General features: G+C 39.4%; 1 protein-coding gene across 1 annotated transcript; it reads right to left on the bottom strand.

The window, feature by feature from the left end:
* Positions 1–141: 141 nt before the first annotated feature.
* Positions 142–18,984, bottom strand: LOC149281355 (NAD(P)H pyrophosphatase NUDT13, mitochondrial-like). The gene is made up of 8 exons (XM_089499399.1): positions 18,908–18,984; positions 13,023–13,162; positions 12,239–12,346; positions 11,893–11,999; positions 6,428–6,553; positions 5,438–5,549; positions 4,941–5,089; positions 142–393 (listed from the first exon to the last, which is right to left on the bottom strand). The coding sequence occupies exons 1-8, from the start codon at positions 18,982–18,984 to the stop codon at positions 142–144; spliced, it is 1,071 nt and encodes a 356-aa protein (XP_089355525.1).
* Between the last annotated feature and the right edge of the window lie 7,583 nt (positions 18,985–26,567).

Consider the following 26,567-nt stretch of genomic DNA (forward strand, 5'->3'; position numbering starts at 1 on the left):
ACACTTCATTAATCTAGGAAGATAAAATATGTAATTTTTTATATGTAACTGTTTAACAACATTAAAACCATATTAAACAAAATTAAAACCAATAGGTTTAAAAGCACCAGAGAATGTCCCCTGGACAATACTATCTAACTATTAAGTAGGGACATATTGTAGTCTATTGACGGGGCCGTTGATAGCATTATCCGAGTTACCATGCTTAAGAGATTTCTGCTCCTTTACCCATTCCTGGATCAGATGATGGGCTATTGCCCACTTGGGTGGCACCCAGATAGGTACAGTGCCATTCTCATTCTTCGTGTGCACAATGTCCCTCTGTAAAGCTTCCTCCACTTCATCCAAAGTGAACCACCTGGCAGCTTCCAGCTCTGATCTATTCACATTCAGCTGTGTAAAATAAACACACAACCGTATGTTGTAAAGAAGTGAAACCACACAGGCCAAGTATATTATTTTATTATATATATATATATATATATATATATATATATATATATATATATATATATATATATAGATAGATATACATATCACCCTAAATGTACCTTGGTGTGTAAACCAAACACCACAACATAGACCGGAGGCTGTTCACTGGCTGCTTCAGATTCACTACAACTCCGATATCGCCCCTTCATCTATCCAGTAATGAACGTTTGCTATGTACTACTGAGTGTCACTGGAGTTGTAGCTCCGCAACAGTGATTGAACTATGCATTAAGCAGGGCCAACTCAAACCTTATTGAAGAATAAAACTCATAATCCATTATGAAGGTCTTAAATTAAAATTGCAGCTTTCCCGCAACGTCAGTTTTTCATAAATATCTCCCAGACACTGTTTGGGGCCGGCAATTTTGTTCTAGGATCAGAAATACAGAATCCATGCATGTGATTATTAGTAATCCATAAAATCAATTTTGGGAGCATTCATTTAATAATCACCATCTCATGAGAAATCCTGTAAGAAATATTAAAAATTTCCAAAATAGAAAGGTAAACTTAAGTCAATTCTCATGCAGCATTTATAGTTTTTCAGTTTTGTTAGCAGTCATGAGTATATATATTGCGTAACTATGGAAGGTTTCTCTACTACATTTTATTCCATACATGTGCAAAGCATTTGAACCCCTTCAGGATCAGGGCTGTTTTACACTACAGATGTGGACCAAATTGTGTGTGTTTGCTATGTCTTCCTTCAACCATAATTTCTCAATTATTGAGTCCACACAAACTATATTTTGTTTTGTGTTTTTCAGCAGAAGAAGTGCTTTCTTTTATCCATATTCATACTACATTATTTTTTGATGAATACAACTTTTGGAGGAACTTTATTTTTTGGTGTTTTATACGCATGCATTGCAACGTTGCTTTGGACTTCTTGAGCAGCCTATCTGCAGAATAAAAACACAAATTTGTGTTTGCTAGCATGACCTGAGCTGATGCAGAAGGTTGAGTATGTTTTGGGGAAACTTTAAATCATCAAATTATATTCAGCCGTTTTTCCACTTTATGTAAAACATAGTATGCTCATGGACCAATTATTTATGTCATAAGGATAACTGAATTTACCCTTAAAGTAAATTATAAGATTAAAAGTACAACGTTAACCATGTGGCTGGAGAAAATATATAATATATAAAATATTAATTTTCAGACCAGGCCCATTAGGGCAATCAGGGCAGTCATAAGTTGTGTCCTTCTGGTACCCTTTTGCATAGCAAAAACTGCAGGCCCAATTCTAGCAAGGTTTCCTGGAGATACTGAAGGACCAGGATCATCTTGCACCAAAATCCTGCTGATTAACTAGAGATGGAATTACAAAACCATGGATTTTTTGTTGGAGTTTGCCTTTTTAAAAACTAGATTATGGGTTCCAATGTGCATAATGTATATTACAACCTTCTTATAGCATGTATTAGTATTAGTAATGATGAGATATGGCCAGAGGAGTAAGAAGAAACTAAAGGGGCCCTGGTGCCACCTCCCCAAAAAAGCCATGTCCCCCAAAACAGCGTGTCTGTGCCATCATTACCGCCAAACAGCTTATCAGTTCTGGTATTATCTTTGCCCCCAGTTGTTTGTGTCATCTTTTCTCAAAGAACTTGTCAGTGCCCTCAAACAGCTTTTCAGTTGCATCTTTGCCACCAGCTTGTCAATGACCCAAATAGCCAGCCTGTGCCATCTTTGCCTTCCCCCAACACTTACAGATCCATGCCAACACACACAAATGCTTACACAAGCAAACATATGTGTGTATATCTTCACTTTTGCCGCAGGGTCATGTAACTCCCTGTTGTCAGGAACAAATTAGGTCCGGAGTAGAAAGCTGCAGGCCCTTGGCATATATGGAGAGCAGCTTTAAAGAGGGCAAGTGGTTGCCTGAGCCCCTTGTCATGTTCTGTCTGGCAAGCCGGCTGCCGTTGCAGTTTAGTATAAGGATTTTTAGCCTTGGGTTAAGATGGTTGCACCAAAGAGGAACATTGTTCTGTCATACTGGGGTGATGGATGCAGAGTGCTCCGGATGGCCAGCTACAGCCATGACCACAAGGAATGAAAAAAAGAACCCAGGAACTGATTTGTGAAAACAGAAGAGTAACAGTTGAAGAGGTTGCAGGAAAGCTGAATGTGAGTGCTGGATCTGCCTATACCCTGATTCATGACAGCCTTTAGTTCAGTAAAGTGTGTGCCAGGTGGGTTCCTAAACACCTGACAGAGGAGCATAAGAATTATTGTGAAGAATGTGATGATTTTCTGCAGAACATGGGTTCACCATTACGAGCCCAAAAGCGAGCAGCAGAGCATGTAGCGGAAGCATCCATCATCTCCTGTAGCAAAGAAATTCAAGACGCAACCGTCGGCAGTAAACTTGATGTTGACCTTCTTCTAGTAAAAAGTTGGCATGACGTTGGGAAAATTGCATCACAAAGGAAGGGGACTATGTAGAAAAGTGATGTAATTTGTTTTTGGGTTATAACAAGTGTGTAAACTTTTTGAACGTCTTTAGTAATTTGGGGGAAATTCAGTGCTGCTCCAAGTGGGGCTGGATAAGTGCGTCTACCTACCACCACTGCCTTGCTGCTGCCATTTCACCTTCCTTACTCGAAGGGATCAATTAATCCAGCTGGTCCAATTTTGGGAGAAATTGATTCCGATAGTATGCTGCTGGTTATGTTTATCCATTGGTGCAGTGCTGCTGTTGCTGGTGGTCCTGCAGTACAAAATTGAGTGCGACCTCTTCCTTAACCTTGACATGGTGCTGCGTAGGTGAAAGGTGAGTCCAGGAGATGGTAGGGACCTCTTCCTTTGGGAACGCCCCTGAATGTCGTTCCTGAATTAAAAAATGTACCCAAATTTAGTCCGAGCAAAGCGGCTGGGAAACGAAATTCTAATGATGTCCCCCAGTTTTATCATGGCATCAAAGTTTTTTTTTTAATCATTTGCAGTTTTATCTGAAGGTATAACAAGTTACAGTATCTAGACCAAAAGGAGCTTGAACAAAGGGACACCTGCGTAATAACTATCTACATACAAGTGGTACCCTTTATTCATTAAGGGGTTAACAAGTGTCATGGTCTTTGGAAAAAACTAATGTTGAAAATGGGTCTATGCTTCAGTAGGATCTTAAGAAAGGCCAATTTATTATCATCATTATCTTGATGAGTTCCCAGAATTTCTTTCTAACCTGCACACACAAGTGCAATTCTAGGAATATTGCCATATCAGATGCTGTATTAGTTGCAAGGAGCTGGGCAGTGTACAGATTAGTTTGAGATTATATTACCTCTCAAAAGTTATCACCTATTTCATATGACTTTTTGTATTAATGATTGAAAAGATTAATAGTTATTCGATGTATATATATATTTATGGAGTGTACGAAAGAAGTAGAGTATTCGGGGCAACCATCTTAGCCACGGCTATTCTACCCGTCCAAGAAAGAATAGATGTTAGAAGATAGAGGTTTCCATGTTTCCAGATCATTCAATAAACGTAGATCATAGCTTTGGGAAATTTTGCTTAACCGGGGAGTGTGGAGAATTTGTGATAAAGATGCCCAAATATTTTATAGACTGTTCTCCAGTCGAAATGATATGTGGCTTTGAGTTCCTCAGAACAGGCTCCGGAATATTAAGAGATAGAGCTTGTGTGTTCCCTGAGTTGTTGCGGTAGTAGGAAATTTTAGTGGATTGGTCAAGTGGTGGCAGTGAGTTCTTGGGGTCATCCATTTCCAGGAGAATATCGTCAGTTTCTATGGTCCTGTGATCCTATTTTGATGCCTCTGATGTTTTTCAATATAATTATGATCTTATATTGACTGCCAGCAGTTCTAGTACCAAAACAAAAATCTAAATAGATAGTGGGCAACCCTGATGGGTCCCGCAGATGCAATTTGGAAACACTGAAAATCCTGGAAAACCACTTACTCCAAGAAATCACCTCATCAATAGCTTTGCACCAATTTGGGATCATGTGGACACTATCTAGGGACACACTCTTTTCCTATTCTCTTTGCTATCCCTCTTTGTTCTTATGGCTCAACTCTTGGTTTTTGAAACATTTTTGTTGCTTTTTATTGCACCAAATGTAACCTTCCCTTAGGAAACGTAATAAAAATGTAATTCAAATTCACCCATGAACAGTCCCATAAACTGACATAAGCTAAAATTGGAGATATCAGAATGAATGCTGGGGTCGGTAGGGGGAATATGTGGCAAACAGCCAGCTCTAGGGACCTTGTCCATAGATGGGTCTTCTTTACTGGGGGGCTTTACTAGAGATGAGCCATGTCAAAATCAGACACATCATCAGTGGCATCAGAATATTTTTACAAAAAAGCACATGCCTCTTTGGTAGCACACAGCCTTTCCATTCTTAAAATAAAAATGTACAAAATGCTCTCATTGTGATTACAGTTTCATATTGTAGTGAATACTCACCTCGTCATGCTGCACTGTTGCCTGACAGGCCACCATTAGAGAGCTATTGGGAAATGGCCAGTGCTGGGATCCAGAATATCTAAGGGACTCTACCTCCAACCCAACTTCCTCCGCCACCTCTCTTCGAATGGTATCCTCTAGAGTCTCACCTGGAATTAAAAAAAGTAATACCAAAAGTGTAATGCTGGTAAAATAGTTGTGGGAAATTAATACCCAAAAGTCAACCAAATAAATCTGGTTAAAAACAGATGTCAATAGAGGCATGAACAGACCTCTAATACCCGAGGCATTTTACAAAGAGGGCAAGAGAATGTTTGGATCAGTCTTGTACTGTGTTATACATTGCATATTAGCACATTATTACAATTTCCATTACCATAAGTAGACCTGTAATAGATTTCCCTCAGCAACATAACGTGTTCCCTGGTCTAATACTACATATGATCCAAGCCCCAAGTTCTCTCTTTCCCTACCTACCTACATAAAGATATACCTACCAATGTCACAAAAGCCAGAGAGAGCAGTGTACATCCCAGCTGGGAAGCTCTCCTGGCGTGCAAGCAGGCAGCGGTTCTTATAAGACACCAAAGTGATAACAACTGGAGACATCTAAAACACAAAAAAACAAAAACTTTTTGATAATCCTGTGAAAATATCTGCATCAAGTAAACCTAGCTTAGAAGTCTGGGATATCTTCACTTGCAAAAATATATAGTTAAGTAGTAAATAGTTATTTAGTAGGTATAAATAGACCTGCACACCAGAAATAATGGGCAAGTTAAACCAAGCTGGTATTATTCAAGTATATTTTGTGAAAGTCATAAGTAAACTAAGTGTTAGTGACATAAGGCCGTGTTTAATGATCACACTTGCACCTGGTGATATTACACTAATAAGGCTGCCAGACTGACCATTTAAACGGTACGCCTATGAATTACTACTCAGTGTCAAACATGTCCGTGAACAGCCTACAGCACTGAAAAGTCATAGGTGTGCGGTTTGAAATAGTCTATTCTGCAATATTATACACTTAACTTTCCACTCCAAAATCCAACAAAAATCAGACCTTAAGCTCGTGTTTGGTTGGCAAAAAGGAAGATATAACAAAAAGCTTCCAAAACACTTTGCACAGTTAAAAAGCAATACATAAAAAATATAAACAGCAGTCATAGAGCATTGTTAATTAATCCAAATATAATAACAATATATTGTTAAATAACCCAATAGAGTTCCTTGGCAATTCCCAATCAAGTTAGATAGTTATATGCTTTTTGGAATGAAGGCCATGCTACAAAAGACACATAAATATCTTTATCCTGATTAGATGAATGGTTAAATTTGTGGTCTTAATACAGAATATTTGACGAAAACTGTATACCAGAATCCTTTTGAATGTATTTGTGGGAATATTAGCTTATGCTGGCTACCTGCTTTCTATTGAACACTAACTAATGTAAGGATGAGTGTTCCTGAAGCAATTAACTTACCTGTGGGTAATAAATCATTCCATTTGTACTGCAAACGCGTTTGCTCCCAGACACATTCTTTACAGTTGGTTTACCTGTTTTGCTGCAGAACTGATGAGTGTCGTGCCAGCGGAGCAGTGCTTGTGCCTGCAAAGGTTGGCAAATTGTAAGCAGTCCAAGAAAAAGTGTGATATTTTTTTTTTAGAAAAGCAAATTCTATCAATTAAAATAACATGAAATGGGTCAGAAATATAATAAACATTGTAAAAAAAATAAATGTCTATTGTAGCTGAAAACAAATGGATTTCTAATGGAATATCTTCATATATGTACAGAGGCCATTTATCAGCAACCATCACTCCTGTGTTCCAATGGTACATTGTGTTAGCTAATCCAAGTTTTAATTTAAAAGGCTAATCGATCATTAGGAAACCCTTTTGGAATTACCGGTATGTTACAGCTAGAAATGTCTTTGTTTGGCATAACCCCAAACCTTTGAACAGTAGTGTTTCTGCTTAAAAAAATTTCTATGAATGATGCCATGAAAAAATAGTAACCTTTAAAATATCTTTATTCTAGACGATTACTCCTATGATGATATAACTTTTGAAGCTAACTGAGCTCTATGGGGGTCTGTGCTCTTCTTAGCTTCTTGTGGCTTCTGATTTACAAACCATGAGCCTAAAAGCAAAATAAGCATTTAAAACTGTTGTTTAGAATGGCCAACCCTGGCAATCTTGACTGGCTTCATACTAGGGCTGTGTTCCTGCCTAATCCATAGTTAGTATGGGAGGGGGCTGCACACCTCTATCCTAATACTACCAGTGCATGATTTAATTAAATGTATACATGAACTTTGTTACTATAACATACATATCTATGTATACATATCTTTTTGGAAGATTTTATATTACCAACTAACCCGAACAGCAGATTTCTGCAAGTTTGTTGCATATATATATGCATCTATATCTATATCTATATATAACATCCAAAAATAGTTACCGGCACTCCAGGGACTTCTTTAAATAATCACTCCAGAAACTGCAGTTTCCTAATCAACGTTTCAGTCTGTTTATTAGACTTTCATCAGGACCAAGTTTGTTGCATATATATATGCATCTATATCTATATCTATATATATATACACACACTCACACACACACACACACACACACATTTGAAAGAAAGACAAAGCAAAAAACAATGAAAAATGCCCTGGTCCTGTAGAGTAAAATAGCCCCGGTCCTTACATTAATGAAAAATTACAAATGTCATTAACAGTAGATAATGATCAGTTTCTACTCCGAGAATCCTTGGGGGGCTACTGTATAACATGGACCTGTGTTAAGCCGTTTTATTTTATTTGTATTTTTCTTTGTGTTGGTAAGAGACTAGGAGAGGGTAGCCTGCAAGTAACGGTCCAAGCTCTTTTTATCCCCTTTTGTGACAAGTTATATATGCTAGGAGTGATCAAACAGGATCCCTGACATTTTTTTATGTTGCTGAATGCCTCTATAAGGCACGAACAAAACAAACAGATGAGCAACACCCAAAAGCTAAATGGCTACCTGGTTATTATTATTATTATTACCGTATTTGCTCAATTACAAGGTTTTTTTCAGAGCAAAGGTCGTCTTCTAATCAGCCCTCAAATAGAGGTCTGACTACAAGACTAAGAGATCCGCCTCTCTGGCAGCCGCTGCACATCTGCGCAATGCGTGCAGACAACCTCCACTGCTGCCGGTTCTTCTGCCGGGGCTTCTATGTCGGAGCACCGGCGTCACATGACCTTCCGATGCTCATTCATAAAGGCCCCGGCGGAAGTGCCGGCAGTGGCAGAGGTTGCCTGAGTGCATCACGCAGAACTCCACCGGCTGTCACCACTACACACCAGAGAATCTGAAGCACGGGGAGAAGTCTAGGGATGCACTGGTAAGTTGGGGGAGGGTAAGAGTGGCATATGGGGGGTGTATAAGGGTTTTCTATAGGCAGAGTGGCATATAGGGGGTTAAAAGGAATACCAGAGAGGCAGATTGGCATATAGGGGGTTAAAAGGAATGTCAGGACGGCAGAGTGGCATATAGGTGGTATAGGGCATATCTGGTGGCAGAGTGGCATATGGGGGGTATAAGGCATATCTGGGGGGGCAGGTTATGGCAAATATGGTATTATTATTATTATTATTATTATTATTATAATCTTTTATTTATATAGCACCAACAATTTACGCAGCGCTTCTTACAATACATGATGTCTAGCCTTGAGGTACTAAGGTCCACCTAAGATATAGTTAGCTATGTTTAATGATGAAACTGACACATTTGTGTAATTTATGTAAAATGTTTTATGGTGGAGAAGAACCAGTAAATGTATGATATTCTCACGGTTAGCATTAAAATAGAAGTGTTTCTTTCTTTCTTTCTTTTTTTTTTTGTTTTTGTTTTTGTTTTTTTTTTACAGTCGGGGCAGTTAGGATATGGACTACACAAGTAAAGTTTGTAAAATCTTTTGTGTCCGCTGTACAGGACAGCCTATATCAGCCAATAGCCAGATCACCACTCATGGACAGCTGAATGTACAGCGGGCAATTACGTTCAAGGGATCCATGTATAAAGTGGATATAGAGGGAAAAGGTATCATTGTTGGCCTTATTTGCATGCGCCTACCCAGAATCCCTTGTGGTTGTGGCAGCACCATGAGATTTCTGAGGGAAAAACAAGCCTTCTGGCTTGTCTGTTGTCTGTAGAAGAGTGTTTAATAATGCGTCTACATACCCCTAAATTTTAGTGTAAGGGTTTTCCATCACCTTTACCCACCATAACTTATGTAATGGTATAACAGCGCTAGAGAATCCGCTGGAACTAAATAAATGTTATCTAAAAGGTCATTCATTCCCAGCAGTTATGTTTTCACCACAAATGATTACAAAAATCATTACCATAGGGGTCAGCAGTGTGCAGGAGATTGGCCCACTGATACAAATTTGGTTGCTGTTTTAAAGGATCACTACTGCATTACATCACTATAATATTTCAAATGGAATAGTTTACAAAGTCAAAAGGGGGATGTGTGCGTCTAGAACAGTCTGCATGTCTAAATTCAGCTGGCGTTTTGCATTAAAAAGTAGGGCACTCAATGTCCGCACCTACACAACAGAGCTGAGAACAAGTCCAGGCTAGAGGAAAACCACCCAAAACAAATAATGTAGAAGCTATGAAAGAAACTCTTGCCCCAAGCCATGAGATGCTGTGTGTTCCAACAAGCCTCCTTGTCCTCAGGTTATAAATGACATACAAAAAACAACTGGCAGAGTCATCCTAGAATCGCCTAGAGACAGATTTATGAACTTAAAGGCCCCTTCCGTCAGGACTTGCAAAACTATTCATTATACTGTTCTACTAAATATGTTCCCACAGGCTTTTGAATGTGTGCAAGTTAAATATACATTCCTTGATCTCCTGGTATAACTCACGTAATAACTATACAAAATTTCATGCTGATATAGGTAACTGGTTTATTGAGTCATACCAGAGCAGGGAAGAAGGATGTGCTAAGTAATGGATATATGGTGGTGAAATATTCAGAGTAGATGATGGGAACTAGCGTAGTCAAATGTCTACTCATGCTACAGTTTTGTTGATTATTACTACTGTATTTGCTCGATTATAAGATGACCTCCAAAATTTGAATATTAATTTAGATAAAAAAGAAAGCCCTGAATATAAGACTACCCTATAGTAAAATGTTTTACTAGTAAACATTAATTCATATAAACTATTTTTTCATACTTAATAAAAACTATGATACTATATTATAAGAACTATTAAATTATATGGTAAAAATGCATTTTTTTTTTACTTTTATTTGCCAACCTGCCCCCCAGTCATGCACATCTGCCCCACGGCTTGCTACTCTGCCCCCCAGATATGCCTTATACCCCCCTATATGCAACTCTGCCTCCCTGATTTGCAACTCTGCTCCCCCCTGATATGCCTTATATGCCACTCTATGCCTCATACCCCCTATATGCCACTCTGCCTCCCTTATATGCCTTATAACCCTATATGACACTCTACCATGCCACTCCCCCCTGATATGCCTTATCCCCCCTATTTGCCAATCTGCCCCCTGATATGCCCCCCCAGACTTACCAATATATCCCCAGACTTGCCCCCCATGCAGCTGGGTGTGCGCAGATAACCTCCATTGTTACCCCAGACTTCTATGACGGAGCACCGGTGTGACGTGACCTTCCGGTGCTCAGTCATAGAAGTCCCTGGTAGCAGCGGAGGTTGTCTGCGCGCATAGCGCATCCACCGGTACTGGCCAGTACTTCCGACGAAGCTTCTATGGTGGAGCACCTGAAGGTCATGCCACGCTGGCGCTCAGTCATAGCAGAAGTGCCGGCAGCAGCGGAGGTGGTCTGCACGCATAGCCAGAGAGGAGGATCCAGGTCTCCTGCAGCGCTTCGGGGGATCTGGATTTTAGTCTTATAATCAGACCTCTATTTGATTATAAGATGACCTCTGAAAAAAGTCTTATAATCGAGCAAATACTGTATTATTTTATATACTACCATCATGTTCTGCAGCACCGTACAATGGGTAAAAAGGACATTAAAAGAATCAAAACAATTTGAACTTACAAAAACAAAACGTGAGAAGACCCTTGCTCAGATGGACTTACAATCTAAAGAGATGGAAGTGCAGGTGGCTGTGGTGTGCCTGCAGCTCAACTGTGCCCCAGTGCAAACATTGTTCAAATTAACAATATTATTAAACATATGTACAGACTGATTGAAGAGTAAGAAGGAATGATTGGAGACCCTTGATGACAACAGTAAGACTAAGAAAGGTGATGCAGTAGCAGGTGGGGTTTAACCTGTCAACTTACAGGCTTCCTGAAAAGGTGTTTCTTAAGAGGTTTTTTTTGCCTTCCATCTGAAGAAGAAGCCTTGGGGTTCCTAATTACTCATGCAACCCAATAAATGGCATCACCTTATTCTTGGGCCAATATGACTACATATACATTATCACATTATTCTGCTTTTTTACACATCAGACAACGAACTGTTCCATCTACTCTTCTGAAACTTGCCAGAAAGCAGAATGCCTGACCTCATCTCTGATGAAAAGAATTAGCTTTTTCAAATGAAAGCAAAACTTGTGCGTGTGAAAAAGCTGTGTTAAACCCAAAAGGCTATGTTAAAGTGATAAGTGGGATTTTTTTTTGTAAAGGCTAATCATATGCTTATGGTACTCTAGAGTTCTAAGTTTAAAATTCATACACTAACTTGCTACCTGACATTGCTCACGTGCGCTAGCCAGGTGCATGATATTGCCAGAAGGGAGGAATTTTATACAATACATGGAAAGTACATTTCTTGACAACCAAATTTTTTATGGGAATTAATGGTCTTAAGATATAGGCTTTACAACCCCTCTTTCTGAAGCTTGTAAAGCAGAGTATTGGTCAACCCTTACCTGGGCTAATAGGGGAGCATCTTTCCCACTCAGTTGCATAAACGCTTTTGGAAGGTAGGTAAATTTTCCACCTAGCACTGCTTCTAGAGTAGATTTTTCCAACAGTCCTAAAGCATATAAAATAAAAACACTATTAACATAATTATATTCCATGAAAAATGAATGCACAAATTTATATAGATATAACATTTAGAACATAAAAGGCTCTTTTATAAGCGATGTAAGACATCTAAAGGGTACGTGGAATATATATGTGACATTGACGGCTCTAAATCTGCCATTATGGGATGCTGCTTTGTACTTTGATGTATTATATATGTGTTCCAAACCTTAAAAGACTTCTTACCAAGATCCACTGCAAACTGTGCAATGCATGAGTCTGTACAACCGATCAGAACTGCATCTTCAATCTTTTGCCCATCCTGTCCATGCTTATTAAGGGTAATTTGTAAATCTGGAATCCAAAAAAAAACGCATCCTAATTGAAGCAACTATTTTTGAATAGCAAAAGGGCTCTTTTGAGCAATGTTGTTATCAATGTTTATTTCAATCTAAAATGAAAAACATTGTAGAGCACTACAGAATACAATGGCATTATATAAAAGAATAAATAATATTAATAACAATAATAATAAATGCACGGTTGGAATGTCCAGGCAGTTGCTTGTTTTAGATGCCACCAAGGCTATATCACCAATGCAAGCTTGGATATGCAAAAGCTGTATAATTCAAAGAGGGTAGGAGACCGGATCTGATTTTGTAAAGTTTGGGAAGCAAATGTATTTTTATCCCGGTGAGCTTCTCCATCAAGAATGGCTGAGGTGACCCAGCATAATGCATAGTTAATTTAGGGCGCTTTCCTAAAACTCCAACCCTTTCTGGGGAGAAACATGTTGGGATTGGCTCTTTAGTGAAGTCAGTGGATACCCTTTTGTATAGTTATGTTGTGAGATGAGCATTTTAACCAGACAACTCACCATTTAGCGAATTAAACCCATCTTAAGTGTGTGTTTTGAACCTAACTGGTAATCTGCAGTCTGTTGGTGCGATAAGAACTATAGATGCTAATAGTTTAAACATATAGTTGTCTGTGTGTTACCTCATCGTTGTTACAACTAAACATAAATTACCTTGAGCACTTATTGTTGGAACAAAATAGCGATTGTCTGATTTCTTGACCAATGGAGATAAATTGTGAAAGAGGTAAAATGATCCTAATTTCAGGGCCTGGCGACAAATGTCATCATTTTCTTTTAATTCAAACAGATAGCTACAAAAAGAAAAAATAGCAATAGCATTTGATACGGTTACATACAGCTTAACGGAATCAAAAACAATAGCTCAAAGAATGTCATTAATATTTTACACAAATCCTAGTTACTCGCAGCTGGAATCTGTAAAAAGTATCCTTGGTAAAAAAACATCTTGTGTATAAACACCTGTAATAAAATTATAAAAAGAATAATAATAGGTTAGCGCTCCAGCTCTTCGCAAACTACAACTGCCATGATGCTCCGCTAAAATTTTACTTGGCATCCTTGCAGCTTCATTTTGACTATTCATGGTCTAAGCTGAAACCATAATGTTTACTCATTTTCAGAGACATGTATTTTAACCATTTGTTGGTTTATAGCCTACTCTCCTGGCAACTCTCCCTTTAGTGAATAGACCCTACAGGTTCATATCTAAGCAATGACACATTAGATCAGTGGCGATTCTAGAAACAATATATAGGGGGGGCACACAAGATACCACAGTCAAACTGGGGGGGCATTAATAATTTCCACCATTAAATCATACCACTGAAAAAACATATATATATATATATATATATTGCCAAAAGTAATGTGCTATGGAATGATACTTTTGTTATTGGACAATACAATACTTGATCATTCAACATGGGAAGCCTGAAGCCACAATTTAGTACGACTAATCCTTGAAATCCTTTAAACAACACAATACCTTAACTTTTCCACTAAATGATTTCAGGGCCTAATTTTCTGGCCCCTCCCCGGGGCAACGCCGTTTAGGTGCAGAAAGCGATCTATTTTTGCCAGTCCTGGCACGTAAATTGTCGTTAACGACTTGATTTTCCGTGACGTGCCCGGACCGGCAATTGTCATCAAGGGGTTAAAGGCTGAGGTTATTAACATCAACATTGAAAGCAATAGGAAAGTACTACCAAGCAATTCAGTGGGGTGTGAAGCTCAACTTTTACACATTTTAGACTACAAAAAAACTACATCTAAACACAAATAGCTGAAATAAATATCCACAGAAGTTCTTGATTACTACATCTTAGCTGCAAAACAAAAAATAAACTACTAAAATGTCATAGAGGTAAACAGAGGTAAACATACATCAAAAATTGCAATGACCAGTGCCCTGGTTTAGCACTCAATCTTTTAGTAAACAAAAGTCTAGATTTTAGGCCAGTCACTGTAATTATAAGCCCCTTATTGTTTGAGGACCATGGTAAAAGTGATTTGTCACTCTTATATTTACCATTGTGTGCCTTGAATACATCAAAGTAGTGGTGCTCACTGATCTGCGCATGTATGCCAAGGGCAGAGGCATCGTAATTTCCATTTCATGGGATCTGCAAAATGATTTGCCCCTATTATATTACCTCTGCTCTGTTGCTGAGGCAGCCATTCAAAATGGGGGAATGAAGAGAAGGGAGAAAACTTTCAGAACAGGTAGCTGATTATATAGTGCTGCCTCTGCAGCTGGTTGATCAGCTTCCCTGATGCACTTTTTTTAAATGTTAAACTAAATGTCTCCAAAAATCCCAATACTGGTTGACAAAGAAAAAGCACAAGCTGTAGGTAATTTTAACAACAGTATTTAGTTACATTAACAACTAGGTATCCTAAAAGTTTTGTGATTAAATTGCTTAAATCTAAAGCCGGTCTATTTTAAGTCAAATGTTTGCAAAAAGCAATAGGAAAAATTATGTTTTATGCACAAAATCAATCACTGTAATTCCCTCCATTTACCTAAGCAGTTTTACGACATCTAAGTGTATTAGTGTATACCCCGAATGAATACTCTAAATGTACACATCTGTTGGCTTATTTGTAAAGTAGTATTAACAAAACTATTATCTAAATGCAGTTTGGATTATCTTTGTAGTTCTTCATTCCAAACATCTTACAATAATCTTTTAGATTCATGCATTGTCATTTAATGCCGACATAAAATACCCCCCTCATTAACCAGTTGAACAACCAAGTTCAGGGGTACTACAATATAGGAAAATATAGTTTACAAAACAATTAGCTGTATGACCTGAAATATATTTCAACTGTCGAGTCATGTGCCTTTTCTAGTGTTTATTCCCATGCAATGCATATTATGTTTGTTTTTGTTTTTTTGTTTTTAACAGAGCAAGAACAGCTTAGACTGAGAAAAAGAAAATTAAGTTAAACTTTAATTTCTCTTTTCCTGAAAATCAATCTGCAATTCATAAGGAGCAGATAATAGAGGATATAAATGAAGACTAAAGACTGTCATTTGCATATTTACAGCAACTACCATAGCCACTGTAATTATGTTTTAAAATACCAAAAAAGGCATAGAGTTGCCTAAAATAGCTATGATTTAGCAGATTTCCTATGCCACATCATTTTACTGCTGGAACTACTACCATAAGAGCATGCTTAGTGTAGAAAGTAAAATTCCAGAAAACTGAATGGGTGTTCCCTTGAAATATCAAATGAAATCCTGGCCGTAGCATATTATGATTGGGGAAACCTATGTAATGCTCCTCTTTTAGAACAGTAGGAAAACCCCAGTTTTATACACACTCACTGGCCACTTTATTAGGTACACCTAGCTAGTACTGGGTTGGACCCCATTTGCCTTCATTCTCCGTGGCATACTTTCTACAAGGAGCTGGAAACGTTCCTCTGAGATTTTGGTCCAGTTGCTGCGGATTTGTCGGCTGCACATCCATGATGCAAATCTTGCGTTCCACCACATCCCAAAGGTGCTCTATTAGATTGAAATCTGGTGACTATGGAGGCCATTGTAATGTTCAAGAAACCAGTTTGATATGGTGTGAGCTCTGCAACATGGTGCATTATCCTTCTCGAAGTAGCCATCAGAAGGTGGGTACACTGTGGTCATAAAGGGATGGACATGGTCAGCAACAATACTCAGGTAGGCCGTCGCATTTAAACTATGCTCGATTGGTACTAAGGGGCCCAAAGTGTGCCAAGAAAATGTCCCCCACACCATTACACCACCACCACCCAGAACCACTGATAGAAGGCAGTTTACGCCAAAGTCTGACCCTGCCATCTGAATGTTGCAGCTGGAATCGAGACTCATCAGACCAGGCAACATTCTTCCATTCTTCCATTGCGAACTGTAGCCTCAGTTTCCTGTTCATAGCTGACAGGATTGGCACCTGGTGTGGTCTTCTGCTTCTGTAGCCCATCTGCTTCAAGGTTCGACTTGTGCGTTCAGAGATGGTATTCTGTGTACCTTGGTTGTAAAGAGTGGTTATTTGAGTTACTGTTGCCTTTCTGTCATCTCAAACCAGTCTGCCCATTCTCCTCTGACATCAACAAGGCATTTTTGTCCACACAACTGCTGCTCACTAGATATTTTCTATTTTTCGGACCATTCTCTGTAAACCCTAGAGAAGGTTGTGCGTGTAAAGCCCAGTAGATCACCAGTTTCTGAAATACTCAGACCAACCCATCTGGCACTAACAACCATGCCACGTTCAAAGTCACTTAAATCCCCTTTGTTCCCCATTCCGATGCTCGATTTGAATGTCTTGACAACGTCTACATGCCTAAATGCATTGAGTTGCTGCCATGTGATTGGCTGATTAGCTATTTGTGTTAAGAAGCAATTGAACAGGTGTACCTCATAAAGTGGTCTGTGAGTGTGTGTGTGTATATATATATATATATATATATATATACACATATACACACACACACATATACAGTGTAGAACACCCCTGTTAAAATGCCAGGTTCTTGTGATGTTAAAGAATGAGACAAAGATAAATCATGTCAAAACTTTTTCCACCTTTAATGTGACCTATAACGTGAAGAATTCAATTGCAAAACAAACGGAGATCTTTGAGGGGAAAAAAATAAAGACTCACAATAACCTGGTTGCATAAGTGTGCGCACACCCTCTTATAACTGGGGCTGAGGCTGTGTTCAGAATTAACCAATCACATTCAAACTCACATTAAATATAAGTCATTACACACCTGCCATCATTTAAAGTGACTCTGATTAATCACAAATAAAGGGATCTCATTGTTGAAAGATATCAGTCAGGAGAAGGGTACAAAAGAATTTCCAAAGCATTAGATATACCATGGAACACAGTGAAGACAGTCATCATCAAGTGGAGAAAATATAGCACAACAGAGACATTACCAAGAACTGGACATCCCACCAAAATTGATAAAAAGAAGAGAAGAAAACTGGTCAGAGGCTTACAAGAGGCCTACTGCAACATTAAAGGGACTGCAGGAATTTCTGGCAGTACTGGCTGTGTGCTACATGTGACAACAATGTCCAGTATTCTTCATATGGGCTATGGGGTTGGGTGGCAAGACGGAAGCCTTTACTTACAAAGAAAAACATCCAAGCCCGGCTGAAGTTTGCAAAAACAAACATCAAGTCCCCCAAAAGCATGTGGGACAATGTGTTATGGTCTAATGAAACCAAGGTTGAACTTTTTGGTCATAATTCCAAAAGGTATGTTTGGCGCAAAAACAACATTGCACATCACGCAAAGAACACCATACCCACAGTGAAGCATGGTGGTGGCAGCATCATGCTTTGGGGCTGGTTTTCTTTAGCTGGAACCGGGGCCTAAGTCAGGGTGGAGGGATTTATGAACAGTTCCAAATACCAGGCAATTTTGGCACCAAACCTTCAGGCGTTCATTAGGAAGATGAAGAGGAAGTTCACCTTTCAGCACGACAACGACCCATAGCACACATCCAAATCCCCAAAAGCATGGCTTCACCAGAAGAACATTAACGTTTTGGAATGGCCCAGCCAGAGCCTGGACCTGAATCCAATTGAACATCTGTGGGGTGATCTGAAGAGGGCTGTGCACAGGAGATGTCCTCGCAATCTGACAGATTTGGAGCACTTTTGCAAAGAAGAGTGGGCAAATATTGCCATGTCAAGATGTGCCATACTAATAGACTGCTACCCAAAAAGACTGATTGCTGTAATAAAATCAAAAGGTGATTTATCTTTGTCTCATTCTTTAACATCACAAGACCCTGGCATTTTAACAGGGGTGTGTAGACTTTTTATATCCACTGTGCGTGTGTGTGTGTGTATGTATATATATATATATATATATATATATATATATATATATATATATATATATATGGCACACAAACCCAGTGACATATCCTGGCATTGGCTGACTAAGCCTAAGATGGCAGGTTCTAGTGGGGCAGGAATCCCCTTGTTGGCAAACCAGTGGGCAGATTGCCCTATTGGGTAATCAAGCCATTTGTTATCCTGCGCTGCACACCATTAAGACACATAACGTTACAGCACACTTTTTAATGGGTGCAGAAGCCATCCGAGGAGGTGTTGGTTGTGAGCGCTCCCTTAGGTTGGGCCTAGGGCAGCAGGAAATAAAAATACATTGCTGCACATACAACATCTTGGTCCTGCATAGCAGTCATAATAAATACCTAATTAAATCATCAGGGGAAAATACACACTATCAAAACCAGTAATTCTCAACATTCATCCAGTATAACCAACAAAATACCAAAGTAAAATTGTTATGTTCAGGATTATTCTATAGAAGTGTGTTTCTCTTGATAAAAGTCATCAGAAAGGACTGAAGCACTGAGGTTTCAGTTACCATAAGAAAGTATAGGGAACTATGGATGAAGTAATCACATATAGCTGTTTGTTTATGACATCCAGAACAGGCATACCAGAGGGCAATGTTGGAAGGAGGGCAAGAGGAGTGGGAGGTATGTGGATAAGCTTACCGTGTTTGTCTGACATATGAAGAGCTTAGCCTGAAGCACAAAGAGGTTACTGGATGGTTAACAAGACCCCGCAACATCTTCTGGAGCTGCTTACTACGATGGGAAAACTACCTGAAAGACAGCCATAATGCAAATTACAATTACTTGTCAAAAAACAAAAAAAACAGCAAAAATCAACAATGATTAATGCATAATATACAGCCGCATCAGCAAGCCTTGATGTCTCCAAATATACCAACTTTGCGCAGTGTGTATACGGAAGATACATTTATAAGTACGCACTCACATGAGTGGCATTATTAATCTTGTTGGCAGTATTGTCTTCTTTATTATTCTTATTTATTGTTTATATAGTGCCATCCAATTCCGTAGCGCTGTACAATGGGTAGACGGGACATAACAAGTAGTATTTAACATAACAATTTGACTTACAGAGACAACAGGTGAGGAGGGCCCTGCTCAAACAAGCTTACAATCTAGAAGTAACATTTCCTCCTATATCTTGGTAAGAGCGGGTAAGCCACATGCCTAAAGCAATTACAAATGAGCAATTGAAATCAGGCTCTATGGGCATAAGAATGACTTATTTTATGTGTTTTTCAATAAAGTGAAGAAAACTGGATAGAACTAGAAACATTCAATTAAATAGTAGGACAAAGCTGTAAAGGGGCCCGTTATAGAATACAAAAAGTGAGATTGTTCTGGTATTCAATTTTAGCACAGCTACTGGGGTTTTTTATGTAAGAAGCATTAAGACACAATATTTGTTGTCAACATCTATATATACCTCAGTTTTTTGGATCTAGTTAAATATATTTAATATATAATGATGCCAAGGGGGTCAAGAATTGCTAGATCTTCTTATTCATTCTAGGAAACTGGTCTAGTAGAAATGGTAAGCACTCCAAGAAATTGGAATTTAGATATTAAAAATGTGTGCCAATGGTTGTCTCGGCCTTAACAGTGAACAGCTCAAGGACCATTGGAACACCGTTAAGATATCAGAGAATTTCATATGGTCATTGACTGCTTTATCCCCCTTTTAGCTCGGAACAAGTAAGTACGTGTAAGAGGGAGGAAAATGTGATCCTAAGGTCGAGGCAGCTTGAAACCTTAGGTGTTTTTGAACCCCTGAGGAGGTCCTGTGATATGTTGGTGAGGTACAAAAAACACTAAATTTGTATGTTGTCTGTAGAAGACCCTTGGACCCTTCATCTGAAACTTTTAGCTGGTACATGGAAGAAACATTATACTATCCCAGCCAGTTGTTGCAGGCCTATAAGAGGGAAACAGAGACATTGAGGGAAAAAGAGTTTGACTTAAGAGAGCCCTGGTCCTTAATCTATTAATGTCTCTGTGACTAGGGATAGCGTGACACAGTGTAGAATATATATAACTGCGTAAGGCCCAGTTCCCCTTTACTGTAAGCTAAGACTAAGAATTGTTTGCTCTTTGCTACATGTATGTCTCTGACATGTACTTGTGACATCATCAGATGTTATACATAGATGAACTTACTTTTCCAGGAGAAAGATTTTCTTACTTTTCTTGAAGAAAAAAGTAAAGAAAAACAACAACTGTTTGTTAAGCCTTTTCAAATAAATACGGCGGGAAATCCACCGACTCTAAGGTCTTCAGATGGGAATTGATTGCAGTGCAAATGTTACAGTGGAGGACGAACAAATAAGTTCCCTTTCTATGAAACAATAATAACTGTTTGCTATGTTTGATCAGCTGTGAGTTAAACGAAACAATATTTCTCAATGGCAATTATATTTCAAATTAATAGGTCTGTATTCCCAGTGTTCCTTTCCTTTAATTTGTACCAACATTTCCCTTATTGTGTTAATGAAGTTATACCTTTGTTTACCATCTCCTTGTGTTCTGTAAAAACTTGAAAAATGTTTATAATATTGTGACAACCCTGTAGCATGAGGGCCATAAATGTCACAGTTAGGGGTTTTTTTAAGCATAGTACTCTAGGGACCACCGAGTTGTAACAAACAGTCATTTATTTTCAACTGCTCAACTGAAACATCCCAAAACAAGATCATAAAAGATGCAATCCTAGTTCCCAACTGAAGCCCACTCTAGCTATCCTATGCTGGCCCAGACTGGCCACCCTAAACAACAACTAACTAGACCTCCCAGCCAGAACCAGTTAAGCCAGGCTTTGGAAAACCTCTCCCACACAACACACAAAAAGCTCCAGGCAAGTATTGCCTCACTTGATTCAGAGATAGTCTTCTTCAGGAAATCTCTCTCCCACAACAGTCTCCCTGATCGTAAGGCTCCAGGGGGCTTTAATGCCCAGTACCTGTGCCTGGTACAGGCCTCATAGGAATCCTGGACAGGATCCTGAAGACCTCTAGCCTCTTCTAAAAGCCTGCATGGATTTTCCACTGGAAGGGGGAACGGAGCATTGGCCCACCCTGCTCTCCAATTGCTCCACCCCAGGGACCCATATGCATGACTGGTATGCGCCAAATCATCTCCCTGGGGTTTACAGCATCACAATATTTATATTTTTTTTAGAATAACATTAGAAGGCAATTTGCTTTGCAAATGCCATAAAATCTTCTAGGCATTTTATGCGCATCAAGACCAGATATAAAAGATGGCCAGGGAGCCAGAAGTGTTTCTGTTGTTTTCTCCATAAAAGATAACGACATGCTGTCAATGTTACTATTTTGGACTTTCTATAAAAAACTTTATGGGATGTGGTTCTCTTTAACTTTGCCTATACCACTGTAACACATGCGCAAGTTATTTTCTTAATACCGAAAAAAAAACAGAAGCATATACAATATATTACTCCTGACACTAAATCCCACACACATTCACAAGCACTTTATTTATAGTCGTTTTTGTGCACGTGTGGATTTTTGACACAGGTAAGGTTTACTATATGGTATGGTACTCCGAGACTGGAAGCGGAGATTTCATAGACAAAGGAAGGGCTTCTTTACAGTGAGGACAATAAAGGTATGGAATGCATTGCCTAGGGAGGTGGTGTTATCAAATAACATTAGATGCCTTCAAAAGGGGTCTCGATATTTTCTTAGAAAGGCATGACATACAGGGATATAAATAGAATGAATATTTTAGAGCTTCTTGATCCAAGGAGAAATCCAATTGCCTTTTGGAGTCAAGAAGGAATTGTTCCCCTGATTTCGAAGTAGCTTAATTAGGGGTTTTTTGCCTTCTTTTGGATTAAGACTAGGAAGGTTAGGTAGAAGGGTTGAACTTGATGGACTTAGGTCTCTTTTTCAACCTTATGTACTATGTAACTATCTCATAACAGCTGTGGTCCCTATTGCCCTTGTAATAGCTGATTTTGACTGCAAGTTTGTTTTCATGAATGTACGTGCCAACGGTGAAGGTTAGCCTGTTGTATGGTAAAACATACTAAATATGCATTGTAAAGTTTAGATTAATAAATGTAATTTCAAGAGCTGGTCCATTTATGTACAGACACATGTTTTGAAGTAAACAAAACACTTTAAAAGCATAATGGGGAACTGTGGAGAATAACAGCTTTTGGCATAACTTTATTTCTTAATGGAGTAGTAGTTTTGGAGATATTTAAATTAAATTTCAGCATGGCAGGCCACCATCATCTAGTGTAATGTTCTCTCCCTTCTCCTCACTCCCTTTAAATCAGCTCAGATCATCCACTTATTAGATCTTATGGCGTTTGCCCATTCTCCTCATAGCAACTGCCCCCTCTCTTCTGCATGCAATCCGTAGTAAGAATTGCAGTCTCTCCTTTTGTTTTAGCTTCAGTGATGTTTCAACAGTACTGTTCCTCTTGTGGAGCACAATCTGATGTTTCTCAAAGATAGAAAGCCCCCAGGCATAGAGTGGTTTATACAAATTTGAGAAAAAAAGCACACCAAAATACATGAAGGTCAACAAATGTTGAATATGAGGGACAACGTAGAGAAGGCAAAGACTCTAAATCCCCAACTGCATAGTGCCAGCATTTTTTACCGTGTAGGACATTCAATTAAATATCAAAAGGAAGCCAGAAACAGGTAATATAAATCCTAAAAGGTTATATACAACTTTGGATCCATAACATTAACAGTAAAGGTCACAGTGGGGGATGATATCATGTATACAGGGCCTCAGGGATGACACACAAGACAATATTTAAATTACAATAGAGAATCAATGTACATTTTCGTGTAACATATAAAACATAGAAATTGCGCACCTCTAGTAAAATCTAAATCTCTATCCAAGCATTAGGATTTAGGACAATGTGTGCAATGCATTAATAATCACATATCTACAACAAGGTATAAAGCAGGAACATCAAAATGAAACTATATCAAAATTACATATCATATGGTACTGTAGTTGCCGCAGTAACACAACATCATAGTCAAACGATACATGTGCATAAAAGAGTAACACATTAAATTGTATTAAGGGGGTAAGAACTGTGACATTGGAGACATAAAAGTTGTTTTGAAGGCATGGAATAAATATATGATTGGTAATGTGTAATTCACCAGCAGGTTGCCAATAGCTATTACTAATAAAAGGAAAAATACAGAGTGAATGTGAAGTATATCTATGTTATAACATTCATGCCTTTCTGATCAGATCCTTAAAAGAGATCATGGTCGTCATGACAACATGTGAATACCCTTGAGACAAAAAAAAATTCAAACTAGGTCACAGATCCCATAAGAGGGGTTGTAGTTAAATGCAAAAACATGTAGAACAGGGCTAGAGGTACCACTGTAGGCAACTTAGAAACTGCAGAACGATCCAAAAGGAGTAACATTTAAAAAAAAAAATGACATTATATAATTCTGCAATTTCAGAAATGTTTAATGCACTGTATGTAACAGAATAAGAAAGACACTATCAACAAACACTTATGGGAAACTATAATGACCAGCAGAAATGATGAGTATTCATTGAGGAAACAATGTTGGGCTTCATTGAGGGTATTTATTTCCTACCTCAAAAAACAGATTCTGGCAGATGTCAGCCCTCTCAGAGATATACACAAACAGCATGAGGGCTTCTCCAACCCCTGTCCACCTGCTCAAACAAAAAGAAAAGTCCATTATGCAGTGGCAGTCACCTTGCAATTTAAACATTGTTAACACGTGTATTCAATGCAAACACATTTTGGCAAACCGTTATAGAACTGGCAACTTGTGTCTTTAAAAGTTAACCCATTTATCCTGCTAAATGTAAAGTTCTTGTAAGTCTGGTTTCTTCAAAGTTTGGAGAAAGCAGGTTGCACTTTAGAAATGACAAGGTGTTTTCTGAGGGTGATTGGCACCGGTTGCTTGCAGTGATCCGGCAGCCAACAGATACTGTCTGCTCCTACATTGAGTGGCACCATTTTTACCTAGACTGGCACATTATCATTATGATCATTATGCAGTATTACATTATTCTTAGCAATCTAGAATGTCCAAACATTTTATGGAAATTATTCTTTAATCATGTAGCAATTTGCCTCATTCATCATTTGATGACACAAAAGCAGGCGCTGATATACACTGTTCCTGTATTACCCTCCCCATCCTCTGCAGAGCCACTTTTTATAATGCTAACTACAGTAAACCGTGTCTGGTTCATTGATCCCTCCTCAAACAAATCTGGGCTTCACTTGCCCTCAGTGTTTTAACTGTATTTTCCAAAGTTAATAGCAAACCTTTTAATCTCAAACCCATACCTATGTATTGCTTTGTGAATAAAAGCTTCTTGTTTCCCTGCAATAGCCAATCACTCGGACATTGCATGAACCAAGCCGGGCCCCAGATTGTTGAGCTGTATACTGAGCCAAACTATTTAGCTCTCTTGATTGGCTAAGCCCTGGCCTCCACAACTCCTCTTCATTAGTTGAGATCAAGCCATGCACAGATACAAAACACTGATATTGGAAGTCATCCACTTGGTTAGTGAGCAGCTTCTTTATGCTTTTATGATTCATTTTTAATCAGATACCTTGATATTTTACTTTATAAATTAGCTTCTAGCAATATTAACCATTTGATGGGCCATCACAAAGATTACACTCTAGTGACTTGCTATCAAATTGTTCTTAAAATTATTATTTAAGGGTCTCTCAAGCACAATATGCTCTCTAATGTATATGATGGCTTGTGGTGTTCCTTTTGCAAATGACAGGATTGTGCAGAGTCCCTTCTATATGCATTTGCCCCGTGCCCCACCTCCAGCTATATTGGGGGCAGGTGATCGGTTCGTCTGAACACATCTCCCTGCATGTGACATACTTACCGCAAGTCAAATCCAATGCTGGCCTAGGAGACGCTGAGGACGTTGGTATTTTTACACCCCTATGCTCATGCCCAGCAAGCACACCCGTTGATTTCAGTAGGCGACCTTTTCCTGCCACTGCTTCAGGGCAATCAACTGCATGAAATGCTTGACCACTGAGGAGAAAGGTAGTTGCAGTAGAAGGACTGCAGCTTCTAGGCACCATGAGTGCTGGTCTGGGTAAAAAGTGTCCGATGAGCAGGGCTGGTTGGGGAGATCACAATCTCCCTCTAACCGTCCAAACGTTAGGGAGCGTCTAATCACTATGCGCCAGCAATTGATGCAGAGCACTGGGATATGATGTTGTATCCCCGCGCTCTGCACCAATAGCCATCGCATAGTGATGAGTAAGCACTAAAGCAGAGGTCTGAAATGACAAACTTCGCTCTCCCACAACTGGATGGAGGATAAGAAAGGTAAGAGATGGGGAAAAAGGGGTGTAGGGGCAGTGTAAGTGTACATATGTGTGTGTTTGAAATCTTGTGTGTGTATGGGCAGGCATATGTAAAGGCAGGGGTGTGTAAGGGCAGTGTATGTGTGTATGTGTGTTAATGGGCAGGTGTGTGTAAAGGCAGCGTGTGTATGGGCAGTCGTGTGTAAGGGCAGTGTATATGTATATGCGTGTTAATGGGTAGGTGTGTGTAAGGTCAATGTATGTGTATATGTGTGTTAATGGGCATGTGTGTGTTGAGGCAGTGTGTATAAGCAGTCGTGTGTAAGGGCAGTGTATGTGTATATGTGTGTTTATGGACAGGTGTGTACAGGGCCGGCCCTATAATGGGGCAGACTGGGGCAATTGCCCCAGGCGGCACTTTAGAAGGGGCGGCACTTTGCCGCCCCAAGCGCTTTTTTTTTTTTTTTTTTTTTTGAAGCGGAGGAGAGAGAGAGGGGCACCGAGTGGTTTTCGCTTACCCGCTCGGCGCCCCTCTCTCTCTCTCCTCTGCGGCGAGTCTCCCTGTTCGGTCCCGGTGCCGGCTTGTAATGCAGAGCGCCGGAAGTGACGTCAATTTCCGGCGCTCAGCATTACAAGCCGGCACCGTGGCAGAGCAGGGAGACTCGCCGCAGGACTGTTTAAAGGTAAGTACCGGGGGGATCGTAGATTATGGCGTCGGCGAAGTTTAAAATGCCGCCCTCCCCCCGGCGTCGGCGGGGGGGGGCGGCGTTTTAAACTTCGCCCCAGGCGGCGTTAAGTCTTCGGCCGGCCCTGGGTGTGTAAGGGCAGTGTAAATAAAATAGCATCTGTTAAAAACAAGTAGCTGGGGGCACAATTTTCTATTCTACCTTTGGGCGCAAAAGGAGCTAGCTACGGCCCTGGCTCCGCTATTAAATAAATCTAGAACCTGAAGAA

This window comes from Sceloporus occidentalis, unplaced genomic scaffold (genome assembly GCF_023333645.1).
Source record: "Sceloporus occidentalis isolate IW3139 unplaced genomic scaffold, rSceOcc1.0.p SCAF_134, whole genome shotgun sequence".
Taxonomy (NCBI): Eukaryota; Metazoa; Chordata; class Lepidosauria; order Squamata; family Phrynosomatidae; genus Sceloporus; species Sceloporus occidentalis.